We start from the raw sequence: 23,107 nt of genomic DNA, 5'->3' as shown, positions 1-23,107 counted from the left end.
CCAAATTGATCAGGGTATAAAATTGCACAGAAATAAAATCATTCAGTTTCTCCATTCTAAACCCTTGGTCCCTCCATGCCTTGGCTTATGTTTTGGGTGGACTGACTCCTGATTTTTTTATATATGCTTACTACCTCACAGTCCTTCTTTTCCCTCCTAATTCTTCCTCATCTCATTGGTCTGTTTCTGTCCTTGGTCATAAATTAAGTCTTTAATAAACTATTCATTTAGAAAAGCAAGGCCTTTTAAGACATCTTAAATTCCACTCTGTGACCAAGATGAACTTACAATGAGAAATAAATCAAAAAAGTAAAGCTTTGGGATATATCTTACACAAACAATAAATTGAGCTCAGGATCTCAGGTCAGTCATGAATCAGTCTTAGACAAATTACTTAAAATGGCGATTTTCTCACCTATAAAATGAGAAGATTGAAGTAGGTGATCTAAGTCTTCTTCCAACCCAATTTGCTGAAATAAGTTCTAGAACACACAACTGTTAGGTAAGTGTCTAGGATATTACACAAGCAGATAAAGCTAAATTTTCATTCAACAAATTTGTGCCATTCACCATCAACAAAGTACTTAAGCTGAGGATATAGAGAATACGAGAGCTGCTTCTGTCTAGTTTTATAACTTAGAAAAAGGAAATCCTCTGTATTAAAATGACCATTATAGAAAATACAGTGACTGTTTGCTATTTCCACTGAAATATTAAGGGGAGGGGATGCGTTTAAAATATTTAAAATTTAGAATATTAAAATAACCTCACAAAATTAATTAAATTTCTGGATGAGCTACTGAAGCAGCTCCTTAAAATTCTTTTCACATAGCACTTGATAATTTTAATATCTTTCAACAAGAATAATTTGCCTAAAATTGAAGGATGGATTAAATATCTTTTCTAATGAAGAGACAGATACACCCTAGAATGCAGGATGAAGAAAATGGAGCTTACCTGTCATTTATGTGGCTGAAAGTTTTTTTGTTTATTTTGAGAAAGAGTATGTGTGTGCATGATCAGGGGAGGCGCAGAGATAGAGGGAGAGAGAGAGAATCCCAAGCAGGCTCCCTGCTATCAGCAAAGAGCCCGATGTGGGGCTTGATCTACGAGTCATGAGATCATGACCCGAGCCAAAATCAAGAGTCGGACCCTTCACTAACTGAGCCAGTGAGGCGCCCCACCATTAATATTTTCTTAATGTAATTCTGAATAATTAGGCCCAATTGGTTTACTCCTCATGACCTATAATCTCAGCCTATTTGGATTTTATAAATGTATTTTTGGAGGAAAACAAAAATTTCAAGGTTAATGCAATTCTAATAAAAACCACCTTTTTTGGTAGAAATTGATAGACCAATTCCAAAATTTATATGACAGGAAGAAAGCTAGAATAGCCAAAATTATTTTGAAAAAATAGTACAAAATAATTTACCTTGGCATTTATTACTATATTTCACCCCACTGTGTTGTGTTAATGATGGGCTACTAACTTGCATAAGCACTGTTTTCTTTGGACTAATAATGATTTAGGTCTACTGTTATTTTTTTCTTTTAGTAAGTTGTAGGCTTATGTATTTTTTTCAGGTTAATGAAGCATAATTTGTATTCATTAAAATTCACCCTTTTTAAGTGTACCGTTTGATTATGCAATCAGGCTTCTCCCACTAGATCTTAATAACCAATGGTCTGATTTGGGTTTCCATAGCTTTTTTTTTCTAGAATGTCATGTAAATGGAATCATACTGTATGTAGCCTTTTCATCACTTAGCATAATACTTCTAAGACTCATCTATGGGGGGGGCTTGGGTGGCTTTGTCGGTTAAGCGCCTGACTTTGGCTCAGGCCATGATCTCAGTTCTTGAGTTCGAGCCCCATGTCAGGCTCTGTGCTAACAGCTCAGAGCCTGGAGCCTGCTTTGGATTCTGTGTCTCCCTCTCTCTCTGCTCCTCCCCCAGTCGCACTCTGTGTGTGTCTCTTTCTCAAAAATAAAAAGCCATTTAAAAAAAAAAAAGACATATGTTATTGCATAGATCGGTAGTTTGTCCCTGTATTAACTTGGCTAGGCTAATTTATGTTTCCCAGGATTTTCTTTCTTACATACCCTTAGGGTAAACCACAAGGCACACTGTTTGTTTTTGTTTTAAGTTTATTTGGGGGGGGGGAGGGGGGAGGTAGAGAGAAGGGGGGTGGAGAGAGGGAGAGGGAGAGGGAGAGGGAGAGGGAGAGAGACAGAGAGAGAGAATTCCAAGCAGGCTCTGTGCTGTCAGCACAGAGCCCAACACAGGGCTCAATTTCACAAACTGAAATAATGACCTGAGCCAAAATCAAGAGTCAGAGGCTTAACCAACTGAGTCATCCAGGTGCCCCACAAGACACATTTTAAAGTGAAATTTGAAGGGCAGAAGTGAAGAGGCAGTGATCTCATTTCTTATGCAGGCACTTTTATAGCTTGAACATGGGGTAACTTACCTGCTGGCTCAACTTTTGGGGTGGGACAACAGTCTGACCTACATTGTTTCACCTTTCCTTGGATCCTCCTTCAGCTTCTTGGACTCCTGGGCCAGGTGTGTGTTTAGCAACCTGGCAAAAGGCAACTTTTCACACAGGATACACACATCGTCAAAGTTGGAGACAGTAAGAAGTGACACAGGTCTCAGTGTCAACTGCCTACCATGTGAACTTTAACTCTAGTATTAGATGCAAACAATAGACTCACAGAGACTGCTTAACCAACTCCAACGTGTAACAGCAAATCCCTGTAAATAAATCACTATACAAACATGTATACATGTATGCCTGCAAATATCCTAGTAGTTCTGCTTCTCTGACTGAACTCTGATACAATTCTTTTGTATAACCCAGTAAATAAATACCTACCATACGGATGTACACCTTGTTTATCCATTCACCAGCTGATGGACATTTGGCTGTTTTCAGCGATCTAGTTTGGGATCATGAATAAAGTTGCTATAAATGTTCACAGACACAGGTCTTTGTGTGAACATATTATTTCAAAACATGGTATTTATAAATACAAGAAATAGCTAAAAGAGTTCAATATGTTTGCCACTGGAGGTGGAAAGGGGCACAGAGGGGTCCGATGTTGATGTTTTACATTTTAGATCTTTCTAACCATGATTTAAAAAAAAAAAAATACACTGAATTGTACACTTTCAAAGAGTGAATTTTATGCCATGTGAATTATATTTCAACACAAAAGTATAAAAGTATATGATAATACAATAAACAGATCCCACCAACTTATAATCTAATGTCAAGTTTTATTTACCTTTTTTCTTACAATATGCTGTCATCCAAAATATACCTTATAAGTAATTCATGCATACAGTAGGCACTCTATAAATATTTTAATAATTAGGTATTTTTTAGAATGACTAAAAATCCTGATGTAAAATCCCAACTGGGAAGTGCATAATCCCATTGTAGACAAAATATATAACTTTACAATAAACATTTTTATAAGAATTTGCCCCAAAGAGGGAACACTTACAACTTGGAAATTAAAAAATAAAAAGTAAAAAGCAAGATGAAGCATAATACTAATATATTTAGACAATGACCCCCCGGACCAGTGGGGCTTATAGACCTAGGGTTACCTGCACCCTGTGGCCTTAACATCATCTGAAATTCAGTTAAGAAGATAATTATATACCTAATAACCTCTTAACTGGAAATGCTGCAAGAAAATACAAGCAATAGCCTGTGAAACTTTTTTAACTACATCCCTCACATGAACGCAGGAAAAAAATTTTTACTACATATCTTATTCTCCAATTTAAAAAAATCAAGGCTTTTTATCTTAAGCAGTAAGAGTGATCCACAAATAAGCAAGAAGTCACTTTTATAGAAGCTATGTTAAATTCTGTGGAAAATACTTTGGGAGATTAGTTCAAGAAACTTAGTCCAAATATAAATAAATCCTCGCATTAAAGGGTCTTCCAATTTACAAAAACAAAACACGCTGTGACCACATATGATAAAGTATCTTCTAAATCCTTATTTTGGGTTAGCTTTATAACTATGAACAGTCACTCCAAACTGAAAAATGAAAAAGACTGTAGCACTATTATGATAAAGAAAAATTAAAAGCCACCAAATGCCTAACCTTAGTGAAATACCTGTGCAAACCTATAAACATACTCAAATACTCTATTTCTATAAAATGAAAAGTCTACTGACTATATCTTTCAAAAACTATATAATTCCATAAAAATTTAAATATATAGACTATACCAATACATGGAAATGTATATATAAAATACTATTAAGTGAAAAAAAAAACAAAAAATATAAAGTGAATACAACCATGTAAAAGTAAATATATTACAATAACAAAAACTGTGAAGTGACTTAAAATTTATAGAGACATAAACAGATTCAAATATCCATTAGAGGTTTTTCTTTGTTACTTAAGACTATAACAAAATAAAAAAAAATAGACTATTATTTTAGATTAAACTATACTCCTAAACAATAAACACTGAACTAATGTGAACTCCTAAAACAGAGATTTTAAAAACCATGACTTAACTATATTTCAAGTGTATCCTATGGATGGAGACCAGCCCACATTTGCTGATCTTCACTTTACAAAACCTTCTGGCAATGTGCACAATTATAACTGCCCTTCTTAAACATAAAAAGAAAAAAATTTAAAGCACTGTTCAAGTAAGAAAACCAAGCAGCATGCTAACAAAATCTATCTACTTAATCTGTTTTGCACCTGCAAAAAAGCTACTAATAGAGGGTTTTAAAAAACTAATCCTATATACATATTTTACATAATATATTTATGCTATAAATATTTTAAAGAATGGCTTTTACATAATTCTTCATTTTAATTCAATATATATCTCACTGATTTAATTGCAAATTATGCAAATCCAATCTTTCAGATTTATTACTGAAAATTATTCTCTACATGGTTTAGAAAATGGTTAATTTCTTGGGTAAAACATAGCATATTTAGAAGTCCGAAAGCCAAGTAAATCCCTTATTTCATTTCGGAATTTTGAAAGATCTTGGCGTAGTTCATTTAGATTTTCCACGGTTGCCTGATCTGTACTTTGCATCTTCTGTCTCATGGATGTCAAGTAACGATGCACTAGGCAGCACATCACTTTTTGGTAGTTTTCATCTCTCTTTTGTTTCAAATTTCTCCATTCCTTCAAAACAAACAATTATATGATACAATTTTATAAACAATATTTAAATGAGGTGAATTTTTAAGATTTTTCACAGATACAAACACGTTTTATTGGGCTATATTTTTGGGACTATATGTTACAAAATAATATTCATCACTTGTTTAAAACAGATACAGCCTGCCTATTTGTTTTATTCATTCACCTATATGCTTCTCTGGATTTAAAAATATTCTTAGGAATCCTCAATTTATAGGAAGGATTAGCAAACTACAACCCACAGGACAAGTACGTCCTGTTTCCTGTTTTTTAATGGCCTGTGAGCGAAGAGTGGTTTTTTACAGATGAATATTTATAATTAATTTGATGATAGGGAATACTGATTTTGAGACCCAATTAAACAAAATGTTATTCCCCCCCAAAATGGAATTCCATTCTTTTCATTAGATCTGTATTACAAAAAATTATTAAATTATTACTCAATTAATGTTACATTTTAAATTTCACCAATAAAAATTTTGTGGAAATTTATGCTCTTTCTTGTTATATTACTTATTATAGTCATAAAGTATTTTTGATTTTGTCTCAGTCTGCTAAGTCCAAAAGATTTACTAATAGGCCCTTTAAAGAAAAGTTTGCCAACCTCTGGTTTATAGCAACATGAACTGAATTATTCATGTAATGAATAACTTTCAAGAAAAACTAGAAAAATGAGATGGCTCCAGTAGTCAATCTTTATCTATGCTGACAGAATTGGCATTCTAAATATTTCCCATGTTTTAAAACTTGAGACAAGATTTCATAAAAAAAAAAAAATGATAGCTCTATCTCTCACATATTGAATCCTTACTTTATGTTAGATACTATGCCATGCATTAGGGATATATGAGTAAAAAAAAAAAAAATCAGACAGTCCCAGGCCTTAAGGAGCCTGCATATTTACACTCTAGGAAACATCAGTGATTAGGAATCGTTAAAATTTCCAAGTTGCAATTTTAATATCTTACCTTTAAACTGTTTTGCCGTTTAACCTTGCCTTTTGATGTATGAGAGCAAATCCACTTACTGAGGCTACTAATCATATAGCAAATAGTCTTTGGTGAAGGAATAATATTGAAAGGTGGGGGTAATGTACATTTGTCATCAAAGTAGCTAAGCCACAACTTTGCTCGAGCAAACTTCCATTCCTTGTCTTCATGATTCTGTAACAGCCAAATGAAAAAGCAACACAGAATGTGAACACACACACACACACGGGGGAGGGAAGGGCAAAGGAGAGAGAGATGGGGGGGGGGGAAATCATTTTACATGGTCCAAATGTTTGATGTCCAAATGTTTACACAGCTTGTAGGTAAAAATTTGGTTCAAGAGTTGTAGTTAATATACATTACTTACATTTAAAAAAATCTATATTTAGGGGCGCCCGAGTGGCTCAGTTGGTTAAGCATCCAACTTCAGCTCAGGTCATGATCTCGCGATTCAGGAGTTCGAGCCCTGTGTCAGGCTCTGTGCTGACAACTCAGAGCTTGGAGCCTGCTTCAGATTCTGTGTCTCCCTCTCTCTCTGACCTTCCCTCACTTGTGCGCGCTCTCTCTCTCTCTCTCAAAAATAAATAAAAACGTTAAAAAGTTTTTTTTAATCTGTATTTAATTTTAAAATAATACTAATTCTTAATTCTTATAATCTTTGGCTGCCTTATCTACTACATACATTTGGTATGATCTGAAAGAATATAAAGTTTTTACAAGAATTAATACTTACTGCTATCAACTGAAAGCTTTTATGAAGCATTGCCACCAGCAGCTTGGTAAGCACGATCACAACCACGACATTGTATGTCCCAACAATAACAGCTCCAACAAAGGACTGCAATTCTTCTCCATAACTAAATCTTGTGACAAAGATTGCCACATGTGCTAAGGAGAAAATATACCAGAACAAAGCAAAGCAAGTGCCAATGAACCTGTAAAGACAATTACATTTCTGTTTAAAAGAAAATTAAAGCACTTAATTAGCAAAAATGAAGAACTCATTCATATTAACATTCCATAAGTAAAACACTGATAATCCAAGAATACATTTTAAAATGAATGAGATTGAACCCAACAGTTTACATATGTCTTAAACAAAGAAATACACTTAAAAGGATAAATTATTTTGTTTAACCTCCTACTGCTTTTGTATTATCAACATAGCAGCCTCTAAGACCCTGTTTGTGCCTAATTAGATGTTGCCACTCCTCTGCTTAAAAACTTCAAATGGCTCTCAATCTCAATAGCCCAAAGTCCTTACAAAGATCACAGATCAACAACATTCTACATGATCCTCATTACCTTTTGGACCCCATCTCTTACAACTTGCCCTCATTCACTACATTCCATCCACAGTGGCCTCCTGGTTTTTCCTTGAACAGCCAGCCACACTCCCATCCCAGGGCATTTGCCTTTGCCATTCCTTGGATCGGTGAATGCTCTTCCTCCAACTATCTTCTTCATGGCTTGATCCTTCATCAACTTAGTATCTTTACCTGAATGTCATCTCTTGCGAGGCCTTCCCTGGTCTATTTAAAATTGCAACCTCTCACACATAGGGAGAAGCCTGGCCAAGCTTTGTCTCTTTGGTCCTTTTTATTGTGTAATATATATTTTATTTCTCTTTTTATTGACTATATCACCTCACTGTAATATAAACTCTATGAGGCAGTTTTGCTCACTGGTACTTCATTCACTCAGTACTTTGAACAGTGTCTGTTATATAGAAGGTGTTAAATAAATACTTATTATTCATTTAATCTTAATAAGATGACATCCAAGTATCTAAAGAATAGTTGGTACATAACAAACACAACAAATACCTAACTCCACACCCCTTCTCCATTATGCTACTTAAAAATGAGGGGAGGTATTTTGTCTGCCTCACAACTGGTTGTTTAAGTTCTTATGATACAGTAAATTAGAGAAAAAAATTGTTTATGAAGCTCTAATGATTCTCAATTCTATTGACCTCCTACTGAAGTGTTGAAAATATGAGAGATGGTTTTGCCTGTAACAATAATGGACAGTTGCTGACATTTAATATGTGAAAAGTATGGGGTGCCTGGGTGGCTCAGTTGGTTAAGCATCCAACTTCGGTTCAAGGTCATGATCTCACAATTCGGGATTTCGAGCCCTGAGTTGGGCTCTGTGCTGACAGCTCATTGCCTGGAGCCTGCTGCAGATGCTGTGTTTCCCTCACTCTTTGCCCCTCCCCTGCTCATGCTCTGTCTCTCAAAAATAAATAAACGTTAAAAAAATTTTTAATAAAAAAATATGTGAAGAGCAGAGACATCTTGCAATACGCAGGACTGACAGAAAACTGTCCTGCCCCAAATCCTAACAGTGTACAAAATGCCAAGAACTCCTCTGTTAAGACAAGCAGCAGGGGAAACAATGTAATATCGTGGGCCTGTTAATTGCTTAAGATTCTATTTATGTAAAGAAAACTACAACATGATTAATGAAAAAGTAAGTATTTATTAAAAAGGAATGTCTTAAAGAAAATTTGAAGTTCTATTTCTATAGGTACTAATTCATATATAATACAATAGAGAGAAATATATTTACTAAAAATTTAAAAAGACACTCACGAATGGAAGGTATCATTACTTTGCTGTTCACAGAAGATGCCCACACAGTCCTTCTGTTCTTTTGGGGTATAGCCTTTATCATACAGTTGTGTCAGTCCAATTGTGAAAGAAAACAAAACAAGAAGGAACATCCCAAGAAATTTTCCAAAATCTTGTAACATCTGTCCCATTGAAATCTGTGGAATATATTATATAGGTGTTCATTAAAATTATCAGGAAAACAAAATATTAAGTATTAAATGACCAGGCAATAAAAGTAAAACAAACATATGATTCCTTTGATTCCATCTGGTTAAGATAGTTCCATACTTTTAAGACATCAAAAGTCTCACTGACAAACAAAAAGCCATTCTAGGGGCGCCTGTGTGGCTCAGTTGGTTAAGCTACCGACTCTTGATCTCAGCTCAGGTCTTGTTGTCAGGGGTGTGAGTTCAAGCCCTGGCTGGGCTTTGTACTAGGTGTGAAGCCTACTTTAAAAAAAAAAAAAAAAAAAAAAGGTTGCCTGGGTGGTTCAGTTGGTTAAGCATCTGACTTCAGCTCAGGTCATGATCTCGCAATTCATGGGTTCTAGCCCCATGTCCGGCTCTGTGCTGACAGCTCAGAACCTGGAGCCTGCTTCAGATTCTGTGTCTCCCTCTCTCTCTGCCCCTCGTCTGCTCACACTGTCTCTCTCTCTCTCTCTCTCTCTCTCTCTCTCAAAAATAAGTAAACATTAAAAAAAAAAAAGCCATCCTAATCATGCCAGCACTGTTAGTGTTGGATGGCACATTTCTTGAATCTGGACCAGGTCTGCAGAGGACACTGCTGGGAAGAAGTAAGAGGCTGAGACATGGAGATTTAAGAAAAGGCCTAATTTGCAAGGAATAGAAGGAAAATTCCTTGCTCAAGCCTAAAGGGAAATAAACGCTTATGTTTTTTATGGCTTCTTAAAGTTTACAACTATAAAATCATATGACATAAAGTATTTAATTTGCTTTTTGTGACCAATTCTAAACCAATTCTCCAAAGATAGCATTTCCTCCTCTAGGACTGCCCTAATCTTTTTTTGCCAAGGTGGTCAATTTTCTTTCATTTTAGGTCAATTATAAGAAAATATGTGTGCAAACCAGATGAATAGGTCTAATTAACATGGGTATCTTTTGTAATGTAGTCACATGTAGTGTGTCTGGGAGCTTTATTCAAGCCTAATTTCATTGTCCTCCAATACTCTTTCAAAATCTGGGTGATAGGTACTTTTCATAAATTCTTGGTATTTAAATTAGCATACAAATTTGGAGAATAATTTGACATTATCCTTTTGACCCAACAATTCTATCCCTTGGCATTTAGCCAATAGATAGGAAATATGCAAAATGCACGTATATACATGGGTTTTCACTGCAGCACTGTTAGAGGTCACAAAAAAATTAGAACATCTTAAATGTTGTTAAAAAGAATGGAGTACATCTATATGTGCTGGTGTAGAAAAATGTCTATAAAATATTAAGTCAAAAAAGCTGGGTATAGAATAGTATTATAACAGATCCCATTTCTATTTCTTTAAAGTATAAATCAGATATATATTTCGTATAGATAGGATTTAATACGCACAGTACATTTCTGGAAATTTACACAAGAGACTGTTTAATAGTGCTTAAATATGGAAGGTAGGACTTGGGGTTGGAAGGCAGACTTTCTTCCTTTGAATTTTCTTTACTGTATGCATTTCTTTTTTTTTTTTTTTTTTTGCATTTATTACTTATTCAAAAAATAGGGTTTAAAAATAACCCTTCCTCAAAACTTACCAGATCAATTTTACACAGTTAATTAAATCCAGCTTCAAATAAAATGTCTAACTGCCTCAAACCTACCAAAATAAAATATGCCACTTACCACTGATACAAAATGGTAGTGACATTGAGCAAGTGGCCAAACCTCTCTAACCCACTAAAGTGAGCCAGCCAATTAAGTAAAAGAGGGGTGCTAAAATTTTTTAGGCACACCACAGCCTGGTAAACTGGACTCTGCAACAGTGAAGAGGTCCAATATGCATGGCTTGCACATTTGACTAGGCCATGTAGTACCTTTTGAAGTCTTGTGCTTTCCTCACTTCCCACTGCAAAATTTTGAGAGAAGAAATAGGGAGCTTTTAAACTCAGCAAGCTTTACGTGTGTGAGAAAGAGAAGAAATACATTTCCTTCTTAATCAATGATAGCTTTATACCGAAGTACCTTGGAAAGAAATCATTTTTAATGTTTATTTTTGAGAGAGAGAGAGAGAGAGAGAGAGAGAGAGAGAGAGAGACTGAGACAGAGCGGGAGTGGGGAAGGGCAGAGAGAGAGGGAAACACAGAATCCGAAATAGGCTCTAGGCTCTGAGCTGTCAGCACAGAGCCCAATACAGGGCTCAGAGACTGACGTGGGGCTCAAACCCACAAACGTGAGATCATGACCTGAGGTGAAGTCAGACACTTAATCCACTGAGCCACTCAGGCGCCCCTACTGGAGATTTATCCTTAGGAGATAATTTAAAAGAGGCAAAGACCCTACACACAGAGCACTGTGTAGAAGAGCAAAAACATGCCAAATATCTGATAGGGTGAAGGCTGGTATCGTTAGGGTTCATATCATGTGTTAAATTATAAAACTTGCTGAAAAAATGAAGCAATAATAATGACAACTTCTAGTCATTCTCCTTCCAAATCTTCCTCCAGAAATAACCATAATTACCTGTCTAAAAATTCTATCTGATCAAGCCATTCACACTCAAAACCTCCTTTGCATGTATGATAATATTCAAATTCCTGGCACAGAGGCCTTCAGAGTCCAGCCCAGTCTATTTTTTTCACCCTCATCTTCCCAACTGCCACCCACTGTCCAAATACGAAAGACATCCTGTCTTCTCTAAGCACGCCATGCTTTTATGACTTCATGTTTCTGTACATGTAACTTTGTTCTTTGCCAGGAAAGCTTTTTATCCCTTTAAGGCCCAGATCAAATGTCACCTTTTCTAAGAAGCTGTCCAGATTCTCTCCAAGCACCCCCTCAGTTATGCTCCAAAGTACTTTGTCCATAATCTCTAAAATCATATTTTTCACTTTATATCAATATTTATGTTTGTCTCTTCTAGCAGGCTGTAAGAGCAGGCACCATATCAATAAGCTTCAAAGCCCAGCATATTAGTTAAAATGTTGAACACATAGCTACTTTTTATATGCCTTATTATATAACTCTCTACCATTTTCCAAGAGGTATCATGTATTTTTATTTATCCTGTAGGATCAGAAAGGCTAGTATTATCTCTCTTTTTCCAAGTGACAAACTGAAGCTCAAAGAGATTGTGACTTGCTCAGGCTAACAGAATAGATGGCAGAGGTAGAATTCAATTCTTGCTTCTAACTCCTTGCAAGAGCTTTTCTGAAACATCACTTTGTGATTTTTATCTTAGCTCTCCCATTAAAAATTTGGGGCTGTGCCACTCTGGAAAACAGTGCGGACGTTCCTCAAAAAATTAAAAACAGAACTACCCTAAGACCCAGCAATTGCACTACTAGGAATTTATCCAAGGGATACAGGAGTGCTGATTCATAGGGGCACATGTACCCCAAAGTTTACAGCAGTGCTTTCAACAATAGCCAAATTATGGAAAGAGCCTAAATGTCCATCAACTGACAAATGGAAAAAGAAGATGTGGTTTATATATACAATGGAATACTACCTGGCAATGAGAAAGAACGAAATCATGCCATTTGCAGCAACATGGATGAAACTGGAGGGTATTATGCTAAGTGAAATAAGTCAGTCAGAGAAAGACAGGTTATCATATGTTTTCACTCATATGTGGATCTTGAGAAACTTAACAGAAAACCATGGGGGAAGGAAAGGGGGGAAAATAGTTACAAATAGGGAGGGAGGGAGGCAAACCACAAGAGACTCTTAAATACAGAGAACAAACTGAGGGTTGATGGGAGGGTGGGGGAAAGGGGAAAGTGGGTGATGGGCACTGATGACAGCACTCGTTGGGATGAGTACTAGGTGTTGTATGTAAGCCAATTTGACAATAAATTATATTTAAAAAATTAAGGATTTCATTCTCATGTAATGAGCTTATTGAATTAATACATGAATAAATATCCAAAAAAGATGTAACTATTAACATTTTACACCAAGTCTTTTTTTCTAACATTCTGTGAGCTGGGCCATAGTTTCCTGACCTATAATAGGGATGGTCATATGCTACATCAAACTCACTCATCTACATGCTATTAAAACTTGGCCAGATTTTATGCCAATCTATTTAATCAGCATCTCTGAGGGCAGGACTTAGATATACAGATTTGATGTGCAACCCTAGTGATTCTGAGTCTCACCAACCTGGGAACTCCTAGACTAATGACCTCTAAGTTTCCCTCTAAGTGTAACATTTATGCTTCCAAAGAAAAATGTCCATCCCCAGTATACCCTAAAATGCAAGGCACTTTGAAATGAAATCACCCTTTACTCACTGCAAATGACAATAATATGCCATTTATGTGATACAGAACACTAAATTAAATCTATTAATTATCCAGTAAAGGCAAATGATTCACTATGAATAAAGTATGCGTTTATGTGTCAGATGCTACACTTATTTTCCAAGTTTCTTTGTATTATTTTTCAGATTTGCAACAGTTAACTCCACTAACTATAAAGGAAATGAAGAAACGGCTCTAATGATTTATGTAAAGTTCATCATGTGTCAGGAAACCTGCTATGAGATGCATCTTATATATACTGACCCATTTAATCCTCACAACAATGACACAGAACCTGAGACTCACAGAGATGAGTAACAGTAACAGTAAGTTACAGAGCAAAATTTGAACCCTTAGAACAACTGTGAGGATTAAATGAGGTAATAAATGTAAATAAAGATCTTAGAATAGTATCCATGGTAAGGGCCCATATGTTAACAGTTATTATTATAATTACCACTTTATTTTTAGATTCTATCTTTAGGTCTTTTTTTGTTAAAACGTGTAACATTACTGATTTATGTCCAATCATGACTCTTACATTTGCTGAAGCATATTAGGTAGCATCCTTCTTTTATAAAAGCAGAAGAACTTTGAAGAGCAGACTGGTCTGTGGATTCAGACAGACTCAGGTTCAGCTCTTGACTACTTCTTTCTAGTTCTGTGAACTATTTAACCTCTCTAAGCCTTAGATCCCCCATTTGTAAAATGGAAATAAAAATAACAAGGGTTGTGATGAGGATGAAATAAGGCGAAAACGCTTAGCACAGTGCCTGGCCCACATGAAATGTTAAACAAATGTGGTGGTTGTTATTATTCTGAATAAGCAGCTCCAGTAACAGGTAGTAGATATAGCCCAACAGCTTTATTCTTCTCACACACCAATCAGCATTTGTCTTTACCCAAGACCATTTAATTTATCAAATAGTAAGTGACTACTATGGCAAGGCAGTAAGTAAAGTGCAGATGAAAAAATAAAGATACAGTCCCTACCCTCAAGGAATTTTTAATTTAGTAGAGACAACACCGTCTATAATTTAAGACAAGCTAAATTTTAATTGTCTTACAATTAAGACAAGCTTTAGGAAGTGCTCATTGGAGGTTCAAAGTACCAAGTTCACTGGATGGAGTTATTCATTAGCAGGGGAGCAAGAGCATAGGAATGGATTTTCCAGAGGCAGGAGCTCTAACACTGGCACATGTTCCCTCTCCCTGGAATGCCTAACCCGCCTCCATTCTACTCATCTTTCAAGGCTTAATTCCAGTGTCATCTCTTCTGGTGCCTTAAACTGAAGTGAGTGCCCTTTCTATGAGCTGTGCCTATGACAGCAATTACCACTGTAAATGTCATGTTTGCTTGTCACCCTCAGTGTACTTGAGTTCTTTAAGGAGATACTGGAGCATATTAATTTTTTTTTCAGATTTACTTACTTACTTACTTAAAGTAATCTCTATACCCAACACTGAACCCACGACCCCAAGATCAAAGAGTTGCATGCTCTTCTGACTGAGCCAGCTAGGTGCCCCAGAGCTTACTCATTTTAGTATTTTCAGTGTCTAGTACTTACCAGGCACTCAAAAACTGTTCACTGAATGAATAAAATTTTGACAAGTAGAGGAGTGGGTGGGACATTCTAAACAGGGTAATAACATAAACAATGTCATGGAATTGGGATAGCATGGGACATGTGTGAGATTACTGACTGGTCTTGGCCCAGATGGAGAAGTACTTCAGTAAGGGACAGAGATGAGTTTAGCGACAGATGGCTACAAAGTAAGTAGGGCCAGATGTAGAAAGCCACCTTCCAGAGTCTACCTACGACATAAGTTACAAATTTAATGAGCATAATCATAAAAATGTCAAGTACTAAAATAGAGGATTCAACCACTGCTGAATATAGAACCATTTTATATATTCCACTATATGATATTCCTGTGACCTTGATTTGCCTAGGACAGTCCCAGTTTCCACTTGTTTTCCCAAGTTAGTAATAAATAGCATCCCTTTCATTCCCCAAAGTGTCTCCATTTGGATGATAAAATATGGTCACCCTAACCAAGGGAGTAATCTGTACCCCTACCACAGGTTATATAACCAGTTAAAATAAAAGTCTGTCAACTTCTGCAAATATTTGGAAGGAAAAAAAGTTAATGGAGATAATCACAGTAATCACATAAAAACATTATCTGACATAACAGGTTATATATGTAAAGGAATAAAGTTGCTCTTTTGCTAAAGTAATTAACTTATTGTCAATTTTTTTTTGCATTTTACTTCTAGTTTTACATTCATAACTGGATTACTCCCTTTCAATTGAGTTCCTTACTTATGATGAACAAAATGGAAGAAAAATGTATTCTAAATTTTCTACAAGAACTTTTTCTAGAATATTTTGGAAGAACTATGCAATACAAATCTGTCATGTTAGTAAGACTACACTGTAACACAAATGTCTTTATTTGAAAATATCTTTAAGTAAAAGCCTGAAAATATGAATCTATAGATTCCTATTCAATATCTATTCTTTGTTCTCTTCCTGACTAACCAGACCTTGATTTTTTGGGGGGCAATTGAAAGTACTCATCTCCTCAGACTTCCTTGTAGCTACAAATGACCATATGACCAAATTCTGGCCAATGAGTTATAAGTGGAAATATGTGGTAGGGCTCCAGGGAAAATGATTGCTCTCTTGATAAAAAGAGAAAGACAGTTGGCCCATATTTTCTGGCTTTTGCTCTCTGTCTTTCCCCTTCTCTCTGTAGGATACAGACTTGATAAAATGACTTGGAACAGGGAGCTTGCAACCATGAGGAACAGTAACACTGTAAAAATTGCAGACAACCTTCTGTCTGGGAAGATTTGCTTTGCAATACCAACTAATTCTTTTTGAATTTCCAAATCCTTCAGTTCTGAGACTAGCCTATACCAGACAACAGTGGTCTGGGGTGAGGGTAAGGGGAGTTTTAAATGCAAAAAGGTGTCAAGAAACTTTTTGGGGTGATGCACATGCTAACTTGATTATGGTAGTGATTAAACAAATTTATACTTTTGAAAAACTCATCAAACTATATATTTAAGATGGGTTTATTTTACTGTATGCAAAGCATATCTTGCTAAAGATTATTTATTCTATTTATTTTTTTAAATCTTTCTTTCTTTTGAGAGAGAGAGGGAATGAGCAGGGGAGGGGGACAGAGACGGAAAGGGAGGGAGAGGGAGGGGGGAAGGAGGTGGGGGGGGAGAGAGAGAGAGAGAGAGAGAGAGAGAGAGAGAGAGAGAGAAAATCCCAAGCAGGCTCCATGCTGTCAGTGCAGAGCCCGAGGTGGGGCTTGATCTCACAAGCCTTCAGATCATGACCTGAGCTGCAATCAAGAGTCAGATGTTTAACTGACTGAGCCACCAGGTGCCCCAATAAAGATAATGTTAAAAAATCATTTGCTTAACTAAATCATAATGTTTAAGCATATATTATGAGTAACCAGCAGACCTTTTTAAAAAATAGAACACAATAAATATTTGTTGGCTTCACCTAAATCATCTGTCAGTTCTATGGCCATTGCGACAATCTAAATTGTCCTGCTGGAGAAGAAAAACACAACGGCTGAAATGACAAAAACCTACTTATTCAGTATTTGTATACACATCTATATAGTTCTTTGGGGAAGAGATTAAGTCAGAAGACCTGACTCAATAGTTCTAAGAAAAATAGATAATTCACTAAGAAATAATAGCATACTTTTTCCTTTTTAACTCTTTGTAGAAATATATTAAAAAAATACAGAAACTTGGTGATACATATAAAAAAAGAAAGAAACTTAGTGATATCACAGTGATAAGACTGTTGACTATTGACTAAAACAGTCATAGAAGATATTAGTGGCAAAATTAAATCAAAATAACAGTCTAAATCAGTGTTTCACATACTATTTTTTGGAGAAAAACAGAGACCTGAACATATCTAATGAAAAATGAGTATCACATTAAATGAGTTTATGTCATGATAGTTTGAACAAGGTTAAACAAGTTTCTTTATCTCTTTCTTACAAGCTTTAGTGTGATAATGTGCACTGTGAATTAATCAGGACTTGGTTAAGGAACTCACACTCCAGGAAATACTGTTGCACGATGATAGCACAAGCCAAATCAAACCAAGTTTTTCCTACATATTTTATTTTCATATCTCTATTTGGAGAACATAATTATGCCTTTTCTTTAAAAATATCTCCTTTAAAAATGTTTTTAAAATCTACATCCCTAACAAATTTCGACTCATCAAGAAAAACTGAATATTGCTCAGATTCTCAGACTCATAACTCACAATATATGTAGAGCTACTCACCTACCAGAGTTGATCCCCTTTCTCTAAAAACAATCACTATTACAATCTGTGGTAAATTCAAACAATTATGAGTCCTTTCTTTAATGTAAAGGGACTTAGCATTTAGTCCTGGACCCTCATGCATAATAACCATTCTACTCTGAACAAATCACCATCTCAAAAGCTCAATTTCTTCAGCTATAAAGTAGTTTAAGGCATAAAGCTGGACTACATGAACTCTATGAAATTTGTTAGCCTAAAAATGTCATTTTCCAACCTATTACATTTAATATTTATTAAACAAAGTGAAAGAGTATTTTAGAAATATAGCTTACATATTTTCAAAATCATCATTAAGTATGAATTCTTTGTGCACAACACCTCCCTCATATATACTATTTAAAACTTTAAATGTGAGATTCATTTTGTCAAAACACAAGATTTTCATGTTCCTCTACTGTCTTAAGTATAACTACGTTTTAAACACATCTATGTCTATGAACTGAGGGGAGAGGGACAATGGGCCACAGCTTAATAAAGTCTGAATACCTGAAAGCACAGGATTATCATTCAGTCAAAAGCGAAGTAGATGAACATGCAGTGTCCTCTCAATTGTTAATTATTTTCAAAAGCAAAGTTTAACTTTAACATCAGAGAGAACAATGTTCTAGTGGATCAATAGAAAAATATAGTAATAATGACATCTAACAAATATTCTTTAAGAAATATTAATTATTTACCTGTAATGGACCCAATATGGAGCTTGTTGTATACATAAAAAAGAGACGAAGATAACTTAGAACATTTGCAAATGCAAAAAGCCCTTCTGCCACCAGAGTAGGATGGAATGCATCCCAGTCCTTCCGATCAGCAAAATCATGAAACTAAAGTTAGGAACAAAAGGCAAAGATAGATAGCTCTCTCAACTTAGGAAAATAAAAACCAGTATTCTGACTATTGAAAGAAAACTATTTATGTCTATTTTAGGAGATCTCCTTTTAGGTTTTATGAGGTTCTCTTCTTTTAATACAAATAGCATTGTTTTAACTAAATAAAAGATCTCTACATACATGAGGCAATATCACTCTATATAATAAGAGGTTTTCTCAGAAATTCTTGGGTTTTAAAAAATTAAACATTTTTTTAAAAATGTTATTAAACTTTTTATGAATGAAATGTTTACTGGTTTCTTTAAATTTTACAACACAAACTTTAAGCATTAAGTAAAATTTAAGTATGTTTGCTCTCAGTTAATTAGCTATCATATTAAATTAATCCTTAAATTAGCCCTTTAACTCAGGTTTCTAGTATGAACCCTAAAAGTTCTTCTCTCTTCCAAATACCAAGGGAGAGAGAGTGCATTATTATACCCAGACATAGAGCGACCACATGTTCCAATTGTCTGGAATAGTCCCAAATTATATACCAGTTTTCCTGGCATAATCATTAATGCCCCCTTATACTCTCAAAGTGTCCTGGTTTGGATAAAAAGTTATATGAGCACTCCACTTCTAGAACTAAAGAGATCAAAGACACCAATGACCCTCAACCTCTTTATTGAGCCATTTATCTATGTATGATCATTTTTTAATTTTCTTAGTAATTTCACAAATCTGGTCATTGAAAATACCTAACAAACATGTTCCATACTACTGATCATTTAAAAGTATGCAGTTTTCTTTTAACAAAGTAAAATGATGTGTAAGTGAATCAGTGTTCTTTTTCTATAGTCCATAAATTAGTCCAAAAACAAGAAAATATTATTATCTCTTAGTTCCTTGACTGTGACACCTTAGAAGAATTCTAAACTTAGGGCTTAAACAAAGATAATTAAAATCAATTATCTTTTCTGGGCTTGGAGTAGCTTACATCTTGGTAAAATTATAAGATGCATATAAAACTAAATTTTTGTCAAATTCTGAATTTAAAAAGAGGCATCAAAAAATAATCACATTTACATCACTCTTTAATAATCATTATTTGGAATGTGTACAACACTATAATGAATTCTTAAAGATAAAACTTTTTTCTGGCAGGTATAAAGAAGACTAACACTAATCAATTGAAGTATCTTTGTGTTCTCACTTTAAGTAGATACATGTTAATGAGGTAAATGAACCTAACTCAGATATAAGGAATCGGCATTTGGTAGAAAGAAAATGCCTAGACAGACCTGGATTTAAATCCAGTCTTGGTTTCTTACTGTGTGGTCTTGGATAAGTTACTTAATATCTCTGAGTTTCCTTTTCCTTACTTGCAAAATGGGGATAAGGACATCTGTCTCATAGAGTCCCTGTGAGGATAAAATGAGATAAAGTATAGCAAGTAGCAACCATGGAGCCTGGCATATAACAGGTAACCAACATTTAAAAGTGATTAACATCCTTTAAACTACTGGAAGGGAGGAAACAACATACACTATTCCCTTACACTGGGATAGTGAAATTAAAATGAAAACACATCAGGTACAGATTTGGGCCAACGTTAACTTTGAGTTATATAGCTACGTTTCCTACACAAACTTCATTTATGTCTCCAATTAACATAGCTAATAGTCACCTTGTTGTGAGCAACCACTTTGAGGGCAAAAGTTGCCAAATAAAGTGAATTCATGACAAAACTGAGTTGATTACGGGATTCTTCTAAAAAGTCTTCCAACCCTTCATACCAGAGTCTTTTAATGTCTGACCAAATCATCCCTAAAAAAAGGAAGAAAAAAAATCAGATAATGTTCTTAATTCAATAATAAACTAAAAAATAATTAAAACTCAAAATATTAAATAAACAGCAACTTACATCAAACTATAGTCTCATCCGGAAGAAAAAATAAGAACTTTTTAGTGAAAAGTTCTCAAAATTTGAAAGAAAAAAACCTTAAGTTTTATATGACAATATCTTTCCCAGAGAGAGATTTTAATAAATGATGCTTGTGAAACAAGCATAAGAAAAATAAGGAAACACACACACACACACACACACACACAAACACACCACAAAAGCTTAGTTCCTGACTCTTTTCTCTATTATGCTCACTCCTACAGTGACTTTATCCAGTCTAGTCTAATGGCTTTAAATACTATCTGTGGGCAGACTTTCAAATTTATACCTCTAAATTTGACCTGTATTTATATAATAAATAATATCTCTAAACCCCTCTTCAAAACTCAACAATGTTCTTGACTGCTCTGCATCACCAACTGAATGTTTTAACATATCCAAGATGTGTATTATTTTTACTTTATCTACCTAATTTTAAACATTAATGCATAATGGATTGAACACCACTAAAAGTAAAAGTTCTGACTGAAATCAAGTTACTTGAAATTAACTTCCAAAAAAAATTAAAGTTCCAAAACATGCAGATTAATTTTATAGATGGAGAACTAAAAGTTAAAATGATACTTTAATTTTTCTCAACGTATTTATTAAATCAATGAAGAACATACTGATAAATCAATGCTTTATACCATAGAAGACTAAATTTTAACATCCTTTTACTCTATAGCAAATAGTGAAAAGACGGGTGAGAAATGCTGAGTTTAAAAACAAGGCTGAAGATCCAGAGGGAAATAAAGACGTCATTAAAAGACCATAAATAGGGGCTCAGTTGGTTAAGCGTCTGACTCCGGCTCAGGTCATGAACTTGTGGTTTGTTAGTTTGAGCCCCGTGTAGGGCTCTGTGCTGACAGCTCAGAGCCTGAAGCCTACTTCGGAATCTTTGTCTTCCTCTCTCTCTCTGTTCCTCCCCCTATTCATACTCTGTCTCTCCCTCTCTCTCAAAAATAAATAAAGATTAAAAAAAAAAAAAAAGACCATAAATAGACGATGTGATTATACCTCAACTCTCCTCCATTGCCCACAGAAAAGGGCAAGAATTATAAAAACTACAGGTCATTTCAAATTTGTATCATACAGCATAATACTTAGAAAAATAATTTTCAGAAAATAAAGTATCTTATATTAAAAACTCTGTCATTTCTAAAGAGATCTGGCTATCATTACAAAGAACTGATTTATATAGAGTGAGTCACCAGGGAAACCTTTAAATTTAAATTTAAATAATGTTTCTATAACAGATAAAAATGTAACCTCATAAGTTCATGGGTTCTTAAAAGGAAAACTAATGATACAATAAAACAAAATAGTTAACTCTTAAAATGCAACCAAGTATAATATGTATCACATTTCAAAATACCTAAGATTCATACCCTTATACCAAAAAAAGCATTCATCAGCAAAATTTTTCTTTTAATGATCATGAACAATTTTAGAGACTGAAAATAAAGAATTTTTAACTTCATGTAATTAAGTAATAATAAATAAGTTCAGGATCATATATCATTAGAATAGTGTTAGATAAGTCTTCAATGATCATGAAAGTGTTCGAATTCTTGCTGTATAAACAGTGTAAAATTATAAACCGAACACAGATGTTTATAATGCCACCAAGCAAAGGAGAATTAAATGGTTAAATAAAAGCAGAACTTTTTGGACAAACTTGACACTTACCAATAATCCACAGTATAAGAAGATAGTCTATTCTTTCAAGGGCTGGCCCCATTGTGTTTTTCTTATCCTCATTGTAGACAAGAGAATATAGGTTTAGTAACAGCAGGAATGTGAAATACGATGCTCCATGAATAATAAATTTCATAAAAGGAGTGTGAATGATTTTGCCAAACTGAGATTTGGGAGCTATCAAATAACAAAGTGACAAAACTGGCCAAAAGATACCAACTGTCAAAACAGTCATTATCTTCTTACAGGTGGGCTTACGTCGGTAGCCTGACATCTGTCCAAACCAAACAGTGTTCAGGAACTGCTGGCAGTTAGACTGGGAGACAAACTGAAAATGACACACACACATACAAAAAAAAGAAAAAAGAAAAAAGAAAACCTCTAAATACAATCTGATAATACCATTATTTGACATTCAAAGTTTTAATAATAGTTTAAAATCAATTCTATATAATCCACATAATTTTTGTTTTTTGTTTTTCTTACATTTAATAAAAGAATGTAAAGATTGAGAGCACAGACTCTGGAGCCAGATTACCTGGATTCAAATCCAGGCTCTGCCATTTAATAATTGACCTGTAGCAAGTCTTTATTTTTTTTTTTTAATTTTTTGTTAACGTTTATTTATTTTTGAGATAGAGACAGAGCATGAACAGGGGAGGGGCAGAGAGAGAGGGAGACACAGAATCTGAAGCAGGCTCCAGGCTCTGAGCAGTCAGCACAGAGCCCGACGCGGGGCTTGAACTCACAGACCGCGAGATCATGACCTGAGCCGAAGTCAGACGCTTAACCGACCGAGCCACCCAGGCGCCCCATGTAGCAAGTCTTTAAACCTCTTTTTTTTTTTTTTTTTTAATGTTTATTTATTTTTGAGAGAGAGAGAGAGAGAGAGAGCATGAGCAGGGAAGGGGCAGAGAGAGAGCGGAGACACAGAATCTGAAGCAGGCTTCAGGCTCTGAGCTGTCAGCACAGAGCTCGACAAGG

The 23,107-nt window shown here is 35.0% G+C and overlaps 1 protein-coding gene across 6 annotated transcripts in view; it reads right to left on the bottom strand.

The window, feature by feature from the left end:
• Positions 1-4,324: 4,324 nt before the first annotated feature.
• The window catches only part of TRPC1 (transient receptor potential cation channel subfamily C member 1), a 64,494-nt gene continuing 45,711 nt past the window's right edge, over positions 4,325-23,107 (bottom strand). For all 6 annotated transcript variants that reach the window (XM_030329954.1, XM_030329956.1, XM_030329950.1 and 3 more), the window contains 7 exons: positions 22,115-22,451; positions 20,165-20,304; positions 18,346-18,489; positions 8,794-8,969; positions 6,930-7,131; positions 6,176-6,370; positions 4,325-5,189 (listed from right to left, as the gene is read on the bottom strand). In XM_030329954.1, the coding sequence (XP_030185814.1) occupies positions 4,962-5,189; positions 6,176-6,370; positions 6,930-7,131; positions 8,794-8,969; positions 18,346-18,489; positions 20,165-20,304; positions 22,115-22,451 (1,422 nt within the window). In that variant the 3' untranslated portion in view covers positions 4,325-4,961. The remainder of the gene's footprint in view (positions 5,190-6,175; positions 6,371-6,929; positions 7,132-8,793; positions 8,970-18,345; positions 18,490-20,164; positions 20,305-22,114; positions 22,452-23,107) is intronic.

This window comes from Lynx canadensis, chromosome C2 (assembly GCF_007474595.2).
Source record: "Lynx canadensis isolate LIC74 chromosome C2, mLynCan4.pri.v2, whole genome shotgun sequence".
NCBI lineage: Eukaryota > Metazoa > Chordata > Mammalia > Carnivora > Felidae > Lynx > Lynx canadensis.
The sequence above is the reverse complement of the archived record's forward strand: the minus strand, read 5'-3'. Positions and strand labels throughout refer to the sequence as shown.